This window comes from Trichoplusia ni, chromosome 19 (genome assembly GCF_003590095.1).
Source record: "Trichoplusia ni isolate ovarian cell line Hi5 chromosome 19, tn1, whole genome shotgun sequence".
Classification (NCBI taxonomy): Eukaryota; Metazoa; Arthropoda; class Insecta; order Lepidoptera; family Noctuidae; genus Trichoplusia; species Trichoplusia ni.
Window position 1 is genome coordinate 7,513,216 of NC_039496.1, and position 18,718 is coordinate 7,531,933.

At 36.4% G+C, this 18,718-nt stretch overlaps 3 protein-coding genes across 4 annotated transcripts in view; 1 reads left to right on the forward strand and 2 right to left on the reverse strand.

Moving 5' to 3' along the window:
- LOC113503509 (flocculation protein FLO11) overlaps positions 1-10,213 on the forward strand; it is a 76,270-nt gene extending 66,057 nt beyond the window's left edge. For both annotated transcript variants that reach the window (XM_026885529.1, XM_026885532.1), the window contains 7 exons: positions 5,821-5,985; positions 6,379-6,615; positions 6,844-6,981; positions 7,110-7,395; positions 7,662-7,850; positions 8,348-8,529; positions 8,895-10,213. In XM_026885529.1, the coding sequence (XP_026741330.1) occupies positions 5,821-5,985; positions 6,379-6,615; positions 6,844-6,981; positions 7,110-7,395; positions 7,662-7,850; positions 8,348-8,529; positions 8,895-8,948 (1,251 nt within the window). In that variant the 3' untranslated portion in view covers positions 8,949-10,213. The remainder of the gene's footprint in view (positions 1-5,820; positions 5,986-6,378; positions 6,616-6,843; positions 6,982-7,109; positions 7,396-7,661; positions 7,851-8,347; positions 8,530-8,894) is intronic.
- Positions 10,214-10,221: 8 nt separating this feature from the next.
- On the reverse strand, positions 10,222-13,858 carry LOC113503512. Its single transcript, XM_026885536.1, has 7 exons — positions 13,610-13,858; positions 13,075-13,300; positions 12,671-12,801; positions 12,070-12,186; positions 11,420-11,605; positions 11,090-11,129; positions 10,222-10,967 (listed from the first exon to the last, which is right to left on the reverse strand). Exons 1-7 carry the CDS (start codon positions 13,784-13,786, stop codon positions 10,471-10,473), a joined length of 1,374 nt encoding a protein of 457 aa, XP_026741337.1. The 5' UTR covers positions 13,787-13,858; the 3' UTR covers positions 10,222-10,470.
- An 83-nt stretch (positions 13,859-13,941) lies between these two features.
- On the reverse strand, positions 13,942-18,718 carry LOC113503513. Its single transcript, XM_026885537.1, has 9 exons — positions 18,545-18,718; positions 17,813-18,047; positions 17,502-17,638; positions 17,115-17,231; positions 16,592-16,741; positions 16,159-16,393; positions 15,645-15,736; positions 15,149-15,275; positions 13,942-14,095 (listed from the first exon to the last, which is right to left on the reverse strand). The coding sequence occupies exons 1-9, from the start codon at positions 18,632-18,634 to the stop codon at positions 14,010-14,012; spliced, it is 1,269 nt and encodes a 422-aa protein (XP_026741338.1). The 5' UTR covers positions 18,635-18,718; the 3' UTR covers positions 13,942-14,009.

Below are 18,718 nucleotides of genomic sequence, written 5' to 3' on the forward strand. Positions count from 1 at the left end.
CATAGATTTCATCTTCATTCGTGTCACGAAATGTAGCACCTGTCATAGATTCCCGACGTTTCAATGATATCTCAGCATTTGTCCATTTTACAATTTCCGAAATTATCTCATCAGTAAAAAATAGTTTGAAGCATAAAAGTGGGTCATATATATTGCGGCACATACGCGTCGGACCTCTTTGAGATCTGACAATGTTCAGTGCAGAGACTCGGCTACGCCTCGTGGACTTTGAAGTTGACCAACAATGTTTATTCTTACCTCTAATAGTCCTCTGTGGCAAGGTCAAGATTTTGTTAGAAGCCAATGAAGAACCTGGTTGTTCAATAACATTTTGTTCGTCTAATATTTCACTACCGCTTGACGTTGGCTGCACTTCATGTACCTCATCTATAAACGCTTCTTCTGTATCGCTCTGGACGTCATCTTCACTTACGTGATCTGATATTTCACTGTCAGAATCCTCACCAACAAGCTCGTCATCGCTTTGCAGAAGAGCAGAGAGGATATGCTCATCGTCTAAAGAACTACCCATTTTATTATATATTAGTCACGATATCTATAACAAGAAAATATATATATAATAAGTTATCACGTAAGTAGAACATGAAATAACAATATAATTATCGTATGAGTTAAATCTTAAAAGTCACGTAAAAGATAATCATGCGTCATTTTGACTCACGCGGTCGTTATAGTTCAAAATCAGTGACACTTACCGCATTGACAAGCACGCCTCACGGGAGCTCCAAGCGGCGACTGAGATGTCCTAAACGCACAGCGACGGATTCGCGCTATTTAGAAAGAGAGAGCAATATTTCAAGAATGCATGCGTCAATTTTACGCAGACTATCTTTCTAGGGTTAAAAGACTTGAAATATCCCACAGATGGGTAAGATCTTTTTTGTTTATAGGCGATTAGTTAAATTCCAATCGGTTTGTATTCGCTAATCAAAATTACAAAAAAAAAATACGTAAGAATCAGGAATTAACAAAAAAACTAACAACAGCACATCACTAAAACATAGAGCTTAAACTTGTTTAAATAAGATTTATTTTTTTACGATCTAAAATAAATAAATCAAAATGATGTAAAATAATGTTAATAAATATTTGCTTAAATACATTTTAGTCCTTATAACGGGGAATCACATTTTTAATTACCTTGTTTTGATGGCAGATAATATGTGTGCGTCAGAACTCCAACACCTACTCTGAAATATAAATAGAAAAATGTAAGAAAACGTAAAATATTTTACTAATATTCTGTAAAAAGACACAATAAAGAAAATGACAGCAATTTCATTTAAATCTTTTCGAGACCATAATTATTGCAAGGATTGATTACAAAAAAAGTTGTTTTTTTTTTATAAGAGTCACTGGTTTAATAATTCTAATTAAATAAACAAAATATTTAGTTTAAGTTCTATCGCGGACATTAATTTATTCAAATCTAATTAATGTTCTTGTAAATGTGTACTGATAATGATCTAACTAATGTTAATATTTAAAGTAATCTAAATAATTAAGGAATATTACAATAACAATAATCAAAAGTACCAAGGCAACAGAACTATCAAAGAGCTTACACAAAAAGTCCACCCACACAAATACCTGTAGAGTCCTAATATCTCATCGGAAGTCTCGTACATCGCGTCTGGCGATAAAAATTCCTTGGTTTGCAATACGAAGCGGTCTAATGTGGCCACCGGACACCGAGATACGGTTATCGTTTGTAACGAGAATTGGCATACTTGGACGGCCGTTAGAAATGTCGGTCACAGGTTTGGAGAACTCTTCTTTATTTATGAGGCCCTAGTAGCTAATAACGTTATGAACTGTAACCTATTTATTTAGCGAAACAAATAAGAGGGAACATTGAAACTATTTTTTTTTCCTGATACACGTGCTTAGACGTTTTTATGTAGAAAAACTAGGGATATCGAAAAATAGAATAATAAATCTGTTATATTATTAGATACTACGTGTACGGTCCTAAGCCGACCCCAACATAGTTAGGAATAGGCTAGGCCGATGATGACGTGTATGGTCCTAAAAATTAGATGATTTAATAAAGAAGAGTTCAACGATTAAAGTATCTTACTTAAAAAAAATCTTTCCTAATTTATGGTATAACCTGAAGGACCTCGATGCTTTGCTGTGGCCTAGTGACAGAGGTCCAAAATGCAGAGGCTTTGTCAATAACAACCTCTCTTGTAAGCCTTTTTGACCCATTTGAAAGTAAAAAATAATAATTTAAAGTAAACATTTTTGAAATTGAAGATGATCGCGATGGTTCGGGAAATTGACAAGGGATTAATGAATATTGTCGTCATGTTTTAGAAAAGTCACAGCTCAGAACCATCTAGATCAAATTAAATATAAATTAAGTAAAAGAACTCTATAAAGAGTCTTTGTCTGGATGGGCTGAAAAGACACACACAATCACAGTCACATCTGTCAATGCGTTGGGACTTATATTTCAGAAACATTGCAAGGAAATTTCAGCCACAAGAAAAAGTAAAGGGTTGAGATCCATCAGAAATCATTTTCAGGAATTATAGAACTCCAACATTCTGTTTTCTGGCCATTATAAACCGATAGCCGTTCGTACATAAGCATGCGTCGTATGAAAATTGCCGTGTGTATGAAAAGCCTTAGATTCAAACTAACTTAAACGAACTGAACTGTGAACTCTGAACTGTGTTGTCTGTCTGTTGTTGAATGAGATCTATCATGATGTTCTGATTTGGAATATTTGATAACTGAGGTCTATCAACTCTTTTGTATTTTTTTTTTAAATGAGACAAGCAAATCCTTATATCTTTAATGTATTGTAAAAAAAATCTGATTGAAGTATTTTAAAGGTGTCAATTAGAATATGAATGAATAAAAGAAAAGATTTTCGATAAACTTAATAAATGCTTTGATTTAAAGCTTCCAATATTTTTAGTAGACAGAAACTCGAATTTAACAATAAATATGATTAGTTATCGAGAAATCAGTTGTTTTGCATAATAATAAGACAGCATAACTTTTACAAGTATCTTCATCAAATATTTAAATAATTATCATTTCAAACCCTTTTGATATAACTACTAATACCTATTTGTATTTTAAATGTCAAAAAATTAAATAAAATAATCTCACCCAATCCTCCGCCAATTTCTTAAGTTATTTACAAAACACTAATAAAATAAATGACCATTAACACAACCGATGTCGTTATCCAAATAATAATTAAAATCTAAATCAAAATCAAACAAAGAATTAAAAAGAAAACGTTCTTATTTGAATATTTGAAAAGGTTGGAAGTAACGACATGAGTTGCGCACGCGCCGGCCGGCGGGTGATACGTCACTGCGGCGTGTGAGTCGCGCGCAGGGCTCCCGCCACCTTATAGGACCGGGATATTGCGAACCGAACCATGCACGGCCACACGAAAGTATCCAATAATGATATATGCAAATCTTGGGTAGGGTTGTCACAAATGCAATGAAGAAGTTAGTTCGATATGACGGACTTTATAGATACAGTCACTGGCCAAGTCAAATTTCTAGTATTTTTAGCGTTAAACGGAAAGTTTATTAGTTACTTGGCAGCGCAACTTGAATTGCCACTGTCTGATATTTCTGAAATTCATAGATTCAGATTATCATAAGTATTAACTCATTTCATTTTATATTTCAACTATGGAGGGAAAAGGTTGCATCCTCCTTTTTAAATAAGCTATTTTATCGACCATGTTTTACAGTAAGTAGAGTCTCAATTAATATTTTTTTAATAATAGATCAGCAGTTTATTTCACAAATTTTGTTTCCGATATGTATCACCAAGGTTTAAAAATCTGTAATTAAAATAAAATATTTAATAATATGTAGTAAAGTAAAGTAGGTACTTTCTACCAGCCGTACCCTGTTGAACCTATGTTCGTAGTAAGCTGTAGGTGTCGCCAGTATCGCGACGTAGAGGATGTTTTTACAATGCAAATTATAAACAAAGCCAGCCTGATGACGGACCTTTTGCGTGCGTTTCCATTGATTAATAATCCGATAAAATATAATAACGTAACATAAAAATATGACACTAACATTTACAAGATCAGTGAACGTTTAAAAAAGTTTCTAAATAGCTTCAGATGTTTTGATAACTTATTTTAGCCTTTATTTAATATCGGTTTAGAATTCTGCTGCTTTTTGTATAGTATCGAGTATTCTTTGCCTTGCCATTACGTAACGGACAAATTTAAAGCAACCCTTAAACGAAATTAATCATAGCCTTTCATCAAATTGTTAGGCCTGTGTTTTAAAAGAAACTAGCTTTTGCCGTACTGTCTCTTAGTACAACGGACACGATCGCCTATAGGGCAGCTCATAAATTAAGGTTTCAAGTGGGCCGAGAGCCCTTGAAATCACATTTTCACACGTTGCGTACCTTTCGCGTCGAGTGGCAATTTCTGTAATACTTCTAAGAATATGTTATCACGAACACCACTTTTGAATTTGTTCTCTTGGCGCTGGTCGAAATGTCCTTGAGGTTTGTGGTTTGTAGGTCTGTTGCTATGCGCGACCGATATGTAGAGCAATTATTTCAGGGTGTCATACTTAATGCTTCTTTTTTAGTATTATTGAGGCTTTTGAATTAATTTAGAAATACACGTATTTTAAGTGTGATTTTTGTCTGTTTAAGCCCAAAAATACATTGACCAGTTTAATTCATCTATTTCGTTACTCTACTAAACGAGCGTCAAAAACACTATTTATTGTTTTCTAATTCCCCTAATGCACTTATGGCAAATATGTCAAACACATAATATAAATCTTATAATAAATACATTAGTTAGTTTTAAAGTCTGGGTGAATCTGAGACTCAGTGAGTTGATAAGCTCGTTAGGAGACTCCTTGGTAACCGTCTACATTCCCTGAGCTGTCCATGTCAAGGCCTTTCCCGTTTGAGATTCGCACGGAATAAATCATAACGAGAAAGTACCTATAGTTTGCAGCTTTGAACTCAGAAAAAAAAAACATGGATACAATTAGAGTCACTAAACCTCATCATTACGAGATTAAAGTTGTAAAGAAAAAGAATATTGACTGGCTATCCCGTTTAAAACTATTTCAAAACGAACTGTATGTTTTGCTCAAAACTCCTTGCAGCTACGATTCCTCGGTCACCAAATTACTTATACAGGTCTATTAGGTCGAGTCAGTTATATTAGGTTGTGCATTAGGTATATGATCATACCTAATACACACTATTGAACAAATATCTCGTCTCCATTCCAATCTAACAGATATCATAATCCCAGTCTTTGTACCTAGAACATTATCTAAATGATGAATGAACGAGCTGTCTGTAAAACGTGATGACACAGACTTTAGCTGAGCTTTCAAACCAGACATCCTGCTGATAACTCATTGTTTATACTTTTGTTAAACAAAGATTGCTTATATTCAATGTAGGTATGATTTATTTTGTGAATGAAACTCGTTTGTCTTAGATTTTTAGTCGAAATATTTTGTTATTGATTTAAATATGAGTAGAAGGGTTTGTTTCCGGTATAATTACTTGTACTAATTATATTAAAATTTTTTAGCTTGCGAATATCGGTTTCAATTTTTTTAAGTTTTAAATTTACTTTTGGAATTACTATAAGCTTATCCGAAAACCGTCGTCTGAGATTTCTGTTAACTAGAAAAACATTATCTGATTTTATGACCACCTATCTATTTCATACTTCTCTGTAAACTTATTAAAGTTTTTTTTTAATGCCATAATATATCATACCTTTATATTCTTTTAAACTTAAGACTCCATTTACAGTTGGTGGTCCGTCGCCGCGGTCGTAGAGGCATATACGCGCAGCGCTGTACCCCCGTGTCTCTGGACGCGTACAGTCTGGACAGCGTCAGCGTGGGCCACAGGAAGGGTAACCACCGCCTCAGGGCCAGCAAGAGGAGCTACGGAAACCCTGCGTATGATGACGAGGTAAGCCATCACGAACATTTTTGTTGACGATGAATTGTGGTCTAGAAGTCCTACTACTGATATCTATCTATTATTTATTTTAAAAGGGGTTATAGTGCAATATTCCATACTAATATTACTAGTTCGTAACGAGATTGTCCGAGGTGCTTGGGAAATGTATTTTTGTTTACTGAAAATAAGATTTTGCCCAAAAAATATAGCAATAAGGAGTTTTAGTAAATTTGCTTAAACTAATCCGGCTGGCGCACAACACCCAACTTTTGCCATACTTTCTATCTGTACATATGTATAACAATCCCTGTAACATAAATACTATTTTAGAGTAAATAATAATAGGAGGACTATCATACTTCTCACACATAATTGCCATAATAAATTACATTTAATTTTCAGGTCACTTCACATCCTATGCAATACGCGGCTCTCGCGAACTTTGCTCTTGACATCGAGTCTATGACAGCGGAGTTCTCCGAGATTCCCTCGGTGACGGTGCGGCCTGATGAGGTGCCTCCTGGTTGCGAGGACAAGAACCGTTATTCTAACGTCCTGCCGCTGCCCGAGACTCGGGTCCCGCTGAAGAGGCTTGGCAATGATCCGACCACGGAATATATTAATGCTAACTTTGTTACGGTAAGTGTCTTTATGAAAAGGGTAGCTTACTTATACAAGCAAAACATATGTACAACGAAGAAAAATAATGTGTTTCTAGTGGAGTATCTGTTAAAGATATCAGGTATCCTCAATGCGGAAACAGATTGAAAAATATCATCAACGACTTTTTGTTACTAAAATTGATTGAAAAAGAACTTGGTTACGAACAGTTTAAGCTATAAGTGTTTTATACTTTCCTATTCCCAGGGTCCCGGCAACATCCGTAACTACTATATCCTCTGCCAGGCCCCTCTCTCCAACACCGTGGTGGACTTCTGGCGAATGATATGGGAACAGAACAGCCGGCTCGTCGTCATGCTCACCGAGTACATGGAGAACGGAGTCGTAAGTACTACAACTACTGCCATCTATCGTGGCACCATTAACAACTTTAATCTTACTTAGTTTAATACGCGAATAAGAGATGGCGTTGTATTCTTTATACGAAACTCATTGAACAATGTTCTTTCTAGGAAAAATGCTACGAGTACCTTCCACCGTCAGAGATCTCAGATAACAAGCGTATTTTCGGGGACTTCAAGATAATCTTGAAGAAGCGAGAACAGCGCGACAAGTACGCTATATCCAGCGTGCAGCTCATCAACCTGAACACCAGGACTTGGCGAGAGATCACACATCTCTGGTACTTCTGGCCTGCTAAGGGAGTCCCCGATGATTACGACTCTGTTATAGACTTCATGTGTGAAATGAGGAGCTATATGAAGATCTCGCAGACTGCCAAGGAGTATGATGAAGAAGGTAGGATATCGAAATTTAGGTGTTCAATATTTTAAAAGATATCGTGGGAAGAAAGAAGGTCATATAAATAGCTAGCTAGTAAAAAGAATATTTAATAGAAATCGAAGAATAAGAGGAAATAATAAACTGATGAATATAACTTTCCAATTTCCAAACTTAGCAAATATGTATAAATACATTTTTTTTACAGAGGGAGCTTGTTTTTAAAGTACCTACGTTCATGAAACCTTTTTTTTAACTTCGTCTAAAATTCTATATATTTGCAGGAGTGGAAGTGATCTACGGCGACCAAAACCGTTCATCGTTCAGCAACCTGTCCAAGCTGCGGAGTGACGAGAGCGGCTCCGGTAATGGCGTCAACGTGTACTCCCCGTCCCGCGCCGAGGAGCAGATGAGGAGGGCCGTGCCTACTAACGGCACTCTAGGAAGGATGAAGGCCGCTTCCGAGGTTGATGGTAAGGATCCCTCTAGCTTACAAGTGTTCTCGTGACATGCCAATTTTAACAAGACTTAGATATTAGAAGATGTAGTCGTCACTTGGTAGCATCTTCAAGTACTACCAATATAACCACAACCAAAGGGAAACAAGTCCTTACCAATACGAATTTGTTTGGAGAGCTGGTCAGTCAAAGTCAATTTTTATTGTGAGGTTTACAAAGTTGTTTTAAAGGTTCTTGTGCTCTTCAATCATTTTAGGCGTAAGTAATAAGTGCCTAATGATTCAGCATCAACTTGTCACCACGTTCACGTGTTCAATGTATTCCAATACTCAATAAGCAATACTTTATTGCATTCCATAAGTAATAGAGATGGTAAAAAAAAACAAGATTAAGACCAATAGGGACCCTGTAGGGCACGCAAAAAATTATCAGAGAGGAAGATTACCAATCGAATTAAATCGTTGGAACTGTTTTGTTGTGTATATGATACATAATGTCCCCGTGACGCGTAGGTATCCGCGCGTGCGTGGTGACGTGCGCGTCGGGCGCGGGCCGCTCGGCGGCGCTGGTGGCGCTGGACGTGTGCGCGCGCGCGCTGCCCGGCGCCGCCGACGTGCCGCGCGTCGTGCGCCAGCTGCGCGCGCAGAGGCCGCACTCGCTCTCCAACAGGCATCACTACATCTTCCTCTATAAGGTACAGCATTACCATTGATCATTTCATGGTGATCATTTCTCAATGTAATGTATTCCTTTATGCTTAGCTCAGTATTTTATGACCATGGAGGGGACTTGTCCTGTAGTAATCCATGATGCAAGATTTTAGGTCTACTGTGACAGCCACAGGATATCAGTTTCTGAAATTCAAGTCCCAAATAAAAGTAAAAAACGATATCATCTCAAGACAATTGATAACAATAATAAAAGTTATTTCCAAATTTCCATTTTCCGTTACGGATAGTATGGGTTATTTATCTGAAAGAGATCAATCATTACGCCTTTTACTTAGTCACCAATCGCATTTTATTAAAAGTTTCTAAAATTTATTTATTTATTTTGCAGGTGCTCAGCGAATATGGGAACAAAATGCTAGGCGGTGGTGTGGACACTATATGAGACACTTCCAAGTAATTTACGTAAGACCCTTATTCGTACCCATGACAATGATGGCATCTCAATAAACCTAGTGAATAGCCAGCCTTAGATTTAAAAACTATTTGGAACATACCAAAGTATAAGTTACGAGATCTCCAGAAAATTGATCGCTCAAATTAAAAAGAAAAATGAAAATTTTATTTTTTTATTATACATTAAATTCATTTTTAATCTATTTAAATTTAGAAGTATACCATTATCGTCACCATTGACAACTTCGCATAATTTAGTTCTACTTGTAAATAAGATTAATTTTTAAGATTTGTTCGAACAATTTATTTTTTATTTATTTTTAGGGGATCATTCCGCTAGTCTATCATTGTTTCAGTTTTCCTAGATATCGTTTTAAGTATTGAATCACAATCACGAAAATTTACATATTTAAGCGTCGTTTGTTGAGTTTTGCTGTGATTTCTACTAAACCCTTAGTTTTACACTGAGACTAATATTACCGTAACTAGATTAATTCTGTAATTAGGAGGAATTATTAAGTTTATGCGAAGGTAACTCTGCACAAGATGGAGGTGCAATCTGGTACTAATATGACAAATGTTGCCAAGTTATTATTGTGCAAAGTTATTTTATGCGCTAGCAATTACGAATTAAATACTCTGTGCTACTTTTAAATAGTAAGTAACGTAATAGACCGGAGTTTTATATTGTATGTATTTATTTGTTGTTGCTTTAAGTATGTTATCAGTTGATTGTTGCCGATTACATGAATTAAATATTAAAGAGAGTACATACTTGATTTTATTTCGTATTTGGCAGAATGCCTTCACTGCTTTCACATAGCTAAAACACATCAGTTCTCCAAACGGTCAAGACAAACTAATCAAAAGGTTCAGAGACCAAAAAGAATAGTTCTTAGAAAAAAGGATGGTCTCAATTACCTCAAAATACAACGACGTAAATATTTTTTGTTATAAACTTGAAAAACACCTAAAAATCTATTCCGAATGCTGATGAGTTGTCAGTGCAAATGGCCTCTATTAATCGTATTTCGTTGAATAAAGTCAAAGCATTTACATAATTAGTTAAAGCGCACTGTTTTATCCCACACGTTTCTAGATTTTAAGTTTTATGACTAGATATTATTTAGGCTATGTATTATATTATATAAACTATATTATAGACCAAAAAAAAAATATATATTACATATTTGTATACGTCCTAAAATTGATATTAAGGTCTGTATTGAAAGTAAATAAATTTATTATAAACAACATGCATTTTTATTAAACAAAATCGGCTTGATCCTATTCAGATATTCACAACAATTTACCATAAATATTTTAACACGGATAAGAAGAAATAAAACCATGCTGTACAGCAGATTAATAAACGAGCAGAATTCTGTGTAGCAGCCAACTTTCATTTCCTTGTTTTAGTCATGAACGACATTGCCTTTCAAAACCTTCAATTCAATGAAAGAAACCGTTCTAATTGACCATCAGAATAATGTTTAACCCCATTCAAAGTCTTACTCCTGCAGGTAATAAAGGTGTTCTTCACTGCCAAGTTCGTTTGAACTAGTTACGCTTTTCTCAGCGCCTCCCTCCTCATTACTTTCATGTTCTTCCTGTTCATCCGTCGCTTCATGTTCGAAACGATTTTCACAAATACTTTCTTTAGTATTATCATAAAACGGTACAAATTCAGTCCAAGACGTCTGATCCGTGTCATCGTCTCTCGACGAGTCATCTTCATCTTCAACGACAAGACCCAATTTCTTTTCCTCTACTGGGACCTCATCACTAAAACTGATCTTCCTGTGATTGGCATCATCTTTATCGAACATTTCTCTATCTAGCACCACCGACATAGGGTATTCGGCTGTGTAATCAATGTAGGCGTGTTCTCTTTCTGGTATTTCCTCAAGGTCTGACAGGGCGTCGCCCTCGTGCGCAGAGTACGGCCTGTGTGATGGCAAAGTCAAGAAGGAGCCGGCTAGTGAAGTCGACGAGATTGTAGTTAGTCCTGCAGAAAAAATGTAAGACCAGGTAAAATTTTGCCACTGTCCTAAGTCTAAATATATGGACGTAACTGTGGTTACCTACTTTTAGGGACATACTTTTATGTTTGGATATTAACAAACTTACTTTTTTTACTCATACTCGCGGTCATTTCTAGTTCTTCGTCCTTTAACAGAAAATTATTTGTTTTAGGTTTTAACTTAGCTATAACCTTTAGCCTGCCTCTTAACTTTCTTAGTTAGTCTGGTTTAGTTTTGTATTACACAATACTTCCTGGACTAGTTAATATTGGGGAGAAACATCAAAGTCTTGCAGGCGTGGTTACTTTTTATAGGGATATGAAAAACTTCAAAGAGTTCGAAAGATATGGACCACATTTATTTTAGTATTCCATTTTCGATCTAACTAATGAATGTTGTGGTCTAAACTACTCCAAAGATAATTTACATTTCTCACCACTGAACTTGTAACTTGTGAAGTGCTTCCATGAGAAGGTGACTTTGGATAAGGTATATTGTAACATCGTATGTCACGTTCGGCCGTAGGTTCAACTACAGTGACATTCTTGAGCGAAGACTTTCTCGTCTTAGCCTCAGTTTTCGGCACGCAATAACGTCGTACACCGAAAGCGCGGTACGAGGCCTGATTAAAGAATTTGAGGGTAAGAATTTAAACAAATAAGGGTTAGAATTTAAATATTATGTTTATTTTTATTTTAAGAAATGACCTCCTTTCTGAGAAATTGTTGTGTAGCGGGAAATTTTATAATCATTCATAGAAGTCATATTCGTGTCAGAGCAAGTTGTGTAAGAATAAGTTATGGAATATTTAGCTGAGCTACTGCTTTAGTCGTCATTGAATTTACAGAATCGTAACTGGTCAATGTTTGTCAAATAAGTGATGATGATGATCAGGGAGGAAAAATTATCAAATTAATAGGGATGAAGAACAGACGAATCTGGATGCTGTCCGATGCTGATTTTGACTTTCAGTGCGGTAAAAGTACTAACCTAACTTGAATTTATAGTACATTTATCAATTTTGAGTTTATAGTACATTTCAGGAAATTTAACAATTCAAAAAAGAATGATTTCAGTCAGCCTTACTTGTATTTTCGTGGACATGAGATCATAATCATGTTCAGTTGGTTCAGTCTGCCTGTAGATGTCTAAGGTATGCTTCGCAGCACGAGTCACGTCATCCTCACCGCTGTCTGATGAAGACTGAAAAAAAAAATGCTTGGCTAAGACAACTTAAAGTAAGAAAAGACTATCAAAGAATAAAGGATAATGGAACATCATCAGGGGCATCATCTATAACAGATGATTAAAACTTCAGCCGTGTTAGTTTTTTTATATTTTGGCACTTGCGCTGATATCTAACAACGCCTATACGGGAGTGACAACGCCGGTCGTAATGTCTGCAGACAAATTGTGTTCCTGGAGTTAGACGTTAGAGACGTTAGAGCTTGTGTCAGTCGTTAGTGATCCAGGTCGCGCTTTTGGGAGAGCAGAACGAACAAGGTATTGTCGTGCGTGACTATCAGATCTGATTTAATTTTCCTCCATTTTTAGCGGTCACCAGAAACTGAATGGAACAATGATCCTATGTCTTGCAGTGGTTACCTAAGGATTGGAGTTTGCTCAAGAATAAAAGCACAACAATGGTGAGTCTTTTGGGTTTTTGTATTGAAATAAAATTACTTACCTCATAAACAACAGTGTTATGTTCTTGATGACGAACAAAAGCCCTGCGAATGGCGACCTGTATATCAGTTATCAAGAATCCTTTTATATTAGTTGTTTCCAATAGCTTCCTCAGCAGAATGCCTTCATTAACTGAAACATAGTAGCGTTTTAGCAAAACATTATTGAAATTGAAACTTGAAAGAATTCTTAAACTACCTGGAAAAATCTGGTCAAGTGCGAGTCAGACTCTCAACATGGAAAATTCCGTATGAAATATAAAAAAATAGATTGTCATTGGCAACAGCAACTGTATGACTGGAGAATCAATCAATCAAATGTATATTTGCAAGCAGACAACGGAGTCCCAGAAATAGATATTTCGGTACAGAAATCTTAAAACGTCGATTCAAAGCCAAGACGTACCCACATCCTTTTCAAAGTACTTCACAATGATAGCCGCTGCTGCTTTCACTTCATCAGAATCTAATCCAATATCGGCAAGTTCAGCTTCCAATTCTGGTTCACAATTGCAGTTGCATATCTCCGAGCATAAACGACCAGCAATGGATAGGTTCTCTCGCGTTACTAACAACACCGATAGATAGTCAGCGATGAACTTGTACAGGTTGTCGGGTTGGTATCGAAGCACCTGGATTTTAGAGTTATTATAAGTAGCTGAATTGAGAAAATAAGAAAACGTGTCACAGGGGACCATAGTGATGATAAGGTCACTCGAGATACAACATGATATAGGAATGCTTAGAATGGATTAAAATATAAAGGGTATTTTGACGTTTCTGAAACTCAGTTCCACCTGGAAATAAAGTTATCGTAGTGATCACTGCACTTTCTTATTTGAAAAAAAGGCACTGATTGACAGGTGGCATGAGACATTGTTATGTAGCCTTGGCATTTTATCCTAGACAAAATAGATTATATACATTTCTGAACAACTTACTTCTCTGGTTATATCATTCATAAGCTCTTTAAGCCCGTCAGGTAACGCGAGCTTACAATTATCTCGTATTTGCGGCGCAATCATATCATCCATTTTTGTAGTTTTATATAATTTATTGTCGACAATAATTTGACAACCAACAATTACACAAATTCTAGTAACTACTGTTTTAACCATCTAGACCATGCTATTATTTAAATCGTATTATGAATTAAGAAAAATTACAATACAAAATCCCTTTGAAACAAAAAAGGTCATAACGCGAACGATAATTCGCTTTTTTTTTAAATCTCTTAGATTGCTTTAACATTACAAGGAATTTCACCGAACTTCTCTAGAAAATTATTACAAAAGATTCTAAAATGGAACATCGTCCGTTGTCCATTATCCTGGTCTCCTCTTACTCCTTGTACTCAGCATTGCCGTCAGTAGCGTCCTCGACATCGGTACGAGCTGATTGTGGAGCTGACGGCGGTTTTGGGCTAGCTGGAAAGAGAACATAATTCACACTAAGAACAACAAGATAATGAAAATACATGTATGAATGATATATGTCATTGTGGCGACTTAGAAGAATGGAAGAAAGAAAACCCCTTTACTATAATACTCCAAAAAATAAGGAACAGGTGAAGGGGTAAATATGGTGCCTAGCATATGCCTTGACGTAAACTTGAATGTATACGCCTCGCGATGCATTCGTTCTGAGCCGTTCTAAAGTCTGGATCCAATATAATTCTTGTGGCATAGAAGTCATCAGGAAAGCAAGTGGTCGGTGCTTTGCATGTATTTGTGCCTGAAAACTTGTCTTTCGATAGCGGGTTTAGTCTTCAACGATTTCATAAAGGGTTGCTTGTCTGTCACCAGTTTTATTTTAATAGCAAATTTATGGCAAAGAAATCATTGTGTTAAATAGGAGGTGTTTAAGATACCCTACATATGTTATAGTTCTCAATGTGTGCTATTGTTATCTTATTTGATATCTTATTAACAATGTTCAAATTATTCATATGCATGCATATCTTATCATAGTTAAGCAGTCGACCTTAGTATTTTCTCACGATCGCAATATAAGGAGTAAAGCTATAAATAGCTCGATCATTTACGCCGCAATCGGTACGAATTTATTATTAATTCCTTTACTTTCAAGATTTACAGACGACCTTTTTTTAACATAATTTAAAAAAAAGTTATCTATTAGTCCTGACTTAAACGTGGAACTGTCAACTCAAAATTCCAAGGTTCAATGAAAGAATAAATCATATATGGCGACTACATTAATATGACGAGATGAGTACTGTCCGCATTGACAGTACTGGACAGAGTCGAAAAAAAAAATACTTTGAAAGAAACCCATCACCTCAAGTAAAATGAACGTGAAACAAAGAAAATATTTTTATATTCCGTAACTTTCACACAACGCCATCTAGTGTCAAACTAAGCCAACTATTGAAGGAAGAAAACCTTTTTGCTCTTCAAGCTTCAGCAGCTTCATTTAATTTTGCCCTACAAAGATGAGTTACTACTTATGTATTCCCATACCTGGCAACTCTTCCGGGATTTCGAAGGGACGAGGCGGCGTGACTGATACCTCGTCATCTTTACTTAGCCCCGGGGCCTCTGGGATTTCTGGCTCGTCATCGTAATCCACTATGATGTGCGCTGGAGTCTGTTGACGTAGGAATTTAATATACCGAATTAAATATATAGAATATTTGACAAAAAACGATTTTTTTTTTGCTTAGGCGGGTAATCCTTATGGAAAGCCACCTTCTCGGGGGAGGAAGTGGGTAGTGTCAGACTCTTACTGACTAAAGCTTAACCGCCGTACAGCGTCCCCGTATTTAGTAGGTGCGCGGGCATGAACAGCATTTCAACACGCACCGACTGCGGGGCACCGTCGGCTTATAGATGCCGACGGCTTCGTTCGTTATGACAAATAAAAACCTAGCTATTCCGTCAGCTAGATTTGTAAAATACGAGTTTTATGTATAATATAAATTTATATTTTATATATAATAAATTAATATTGACCAACCTCAGCGAATGAAATTCTTTGGTAAGGCGATACATATGGCATATCTTCATCTTCGACCCGGTTCATTGCTGCTGAAGACTCAGACAGATATACTGTGAAAAATAACTATAACCTTAATTGTTTTGTTTTTATAAATGTTAGGCGACACTTTTTAGTCGGGGAATCAGGTCTAAGTTTCCCATAAATATATGTCACGATATTCTTTATCGTAAAATCCAAAAAGACAAAAGAAGGGTTCTGTTAATAAAGTAGACGGTAACACGCCCTTATCATGGCTTTGTACGAGTAAATGCAAGGCCGAAGGGGTTTAAGGAAATTTTTAAGAGGTTTAAGTAATCAAGGCTCTGTTTTGGATTTTTCTCTGGATTCTTATTTCAATTTGTCGAGAATTTAGTTTATAATATTTTTTTATTCTATGCTGTTTCCCAAAATAAATCGGACCTCGTACAGTCCGATCGATCAATCACGTTAATAGGAGGTAATATATAAGTAAGTTCCATAAAGAAGTAGTCACCGCGCATAGGTGGGCCCGCCGCCTCTGTCAGTGACGTCATCACACTGAACTGCGGCATCTTGATGCCCTTGCTGGTTCCACCTATTTGTATCTTCTTCTTCTCCGACTTCTCCTCTAGATAGTCGTCGTCTTCTTTATGAGTCAACGTCATCATAGGATCGTAAGATAAACCGTGTTTTTCTTTAACCTCATTTTCAAACATTCCATTGACGTCATCTTCACGGACTTTAATTTTCTAAAAGTAAAAAAGGAACGTAAGTATGTGGATTTAGTATCGTGTACGCCGTGTAAGGCATAGTGCTTTGGATACATGTCTAGTTTTGTCCAGCTTGTGATAGTATATAGAAGATCGCGATTTTAAAATCACTGTCCTGAATATCTGGTTTCGAATGAGGATTTATATCTAATATTATTGTGAATTTTTGAAACTTACAATAAGAGGACCAAGACTGATCTCTCGTGACCCAGCAATGTCCAGCGGTGGGCCTGGGATTCCCACTTTACGGCCAGGTTTCTTCTTCTTCTCTGTAGGCTGCAGGTGACGTAATACATTCCTTCGGACGTGGTAACCCCTGTAGGCTGCCTAAAATAGTAATTAGAGTAATATGAATTGTATTACATTCTTGCTGTTTACTTGATGAAATCAACCAAAGATGTACAGAAATCTTACGGCGATCTTTTTAGGTAATTTGTGATCTGTGTAAGCCGTTTCTGTCCCGGCTACGAGCAGTGATTTAATTATTAATTAACTTACTGCCTTAGGGAAAACTTTGTATGAAAATTGTAAAACTTATTAGTAGTAAATCTTAAATGACTCAGTCTCGCATATTTTTTAAAAGGACTTCAATAAAATCATTCAAAAATATTATTGTTTAGTTTCAGACCCAACCAGGCTCCTTAATTAATAGCTTACGTGGCGGAAAAGTTCCAATAATAATGTGAAATTGATTCCATACTTGGATTCTCTCCGTAGCTCTATGCAGGTCGCTCAACGAGGGTTTGGTCTTCTTGTACACTTCCAGCGTGTGCATGGCCGCTTTCTCCCAAGCCTCTTCAGGATTCTCTGACATTCCCTGTGTTCAAATATGTCAGAAATATAGAATCTTAATCTAATACCAGATCCTACAATACAACTTCAGGATCTACAAACGCTTTTTTGTGACGCCGCTTATGATATGAAATTATGAACGCTTAGCAACGCGATGGTAAATCAATCAATAATTGCGATGAGAAAAGATCATAATTTAGATTTTTACGTTTCTTCATACATTTTAAATTATTTCAGTTTAACGCATGTAAGATCCGCTGGTGGTTTTACTAAAATACTTGTAACCAGTAAGTACCTTAATGAGCATGTTCTTCCTGTACCAATAGTCTCTGTGAGCGTTTCTCGCCACTTGACACACTTTGGCGGACAGTTCTTCATCCATAGGCACCTTTAAAAGGATCTTCTTAAGAATTGCGGTTTCTTTGACCTTTTCTGAAAATAAAATGGATAAAATGTAATAATTTCAAGCGGCACTGGTGATTTTTTAACTGGTTCTTCACTGAGTAGGACCCCTGGTCAGTCAATGTCTCTAAATTAAATTGATTTGTATTATACTTCTGTAAATCTCATTACGCAAAAATTGAAGCTATGGAACTATTCTGTTACCTTTGCCTTCTTCGAGTTCCAGCCCTTCGATTTCAGTTTTAATAATGTTGGCTACTACATCCACATCCTCTTGCTGCAAGCCCACGCGCAGCAGATGTTCGGAGACTGATGGCCGGCAGTCGCACAGGTCGTCCAGGATCTTCACCGCCAGGATGCCGTGCTCACGAGTGATCAGTAACGCTGACAGGTAGTTCGTTATGAAGTCGTAGAGTTTCGGCGGTTGCCAGCGTAACACCTAGGTGGAGTTAATTGAAGGTGTTTTATATGTATAGGCATGTATTTATTGCTTCTTTCTTTTGTGTTAGTTTCATTGGAACATAAAACACGGAATCTTATTTATTCAATTAATGGTTTATGTAAGGACATGAATAGTCTAAAAATCTACAAGTTAAATGTAATATTTTGCGGCTTATTTGAAAATAATTGGTGTTCATTTTCAGCTTGGAAAAGGAAGGTGGGAAAGTTTAAAACAAGTGGTTCATGATCATTTCCTCATTTTATATTGATGAAGCTTCTAAGGAGGTAGGTCCTTTATTTCGTCTTCTTTGTACTTATTTCTTTTTATTCACTTTAGTTAAGTTCATGAAAAGAGACGTGATGCTTTTCAGAGGCGTAGGTACATGGGGACACACGTCCAACATGCTCACACCTTGTTGAGAACTTCAGTTTATAATGTAACATGGGCATCTACAAGTGTAAGAGTCTAGGGTTGTTATTCTTATTATTACTCACCTCACGCGTGATATCCGACATTAGCTCCCGAAGCCCATTAGGGACAGAGAATACGTTTGAACAGCCGTGTTTTTGGAGCAACTCGTTCATTTTTATTCAGTGTTTTCGTAATTTTTCTTCCGTCACCAACAACCTGCTGACAGTTCAAGTTCTTTACCAATAGACCATGATATA

Coding starts and splice junctions, on each gene's coding strand:
- LOC113503513 (XM_026885537.1), bottom strand. CDS start 18,634: ATGAACGAGTTGCTCCAAAAACACGGCTGTTCAAACGTATTCTCTGTC. Junction 18,048..18,544: donor TGTCGGATATCACGCGTGAG/GTGAGTAATAAT, acceptor AACTCCACCTAG/GTGTTACGCTGGCAACCGCC. Junction 16,742..17,114: donor GAGCTACGGAGAGAATCCAA/GTATGGAATCAA, acceptor TTACTATTTTAG/GCAGCCTACAGGGGTTACCA.
- LOC113503512 (XM_026885536.1), bottom strand. CDS start 13,786: ATGGTTAAAACAGTAGTTACTAGAATTTGTGTAATTGTTGGTTGTCAA. Junction 12,187..12,670: donor ATAACACTGTTGTTTATGAG/GTAAGTAATTTT, acceptor TTTTTTTTTCAG/TCTTCATCAGACAGCGGTGA. Junction 10,968..11,089: donor CGCGAGTATGAGTAAAAAAA/GTAAGTTTGTTA, acceptor TTTTTTCTGCAG/GACTAACTACAATCTCGTCG.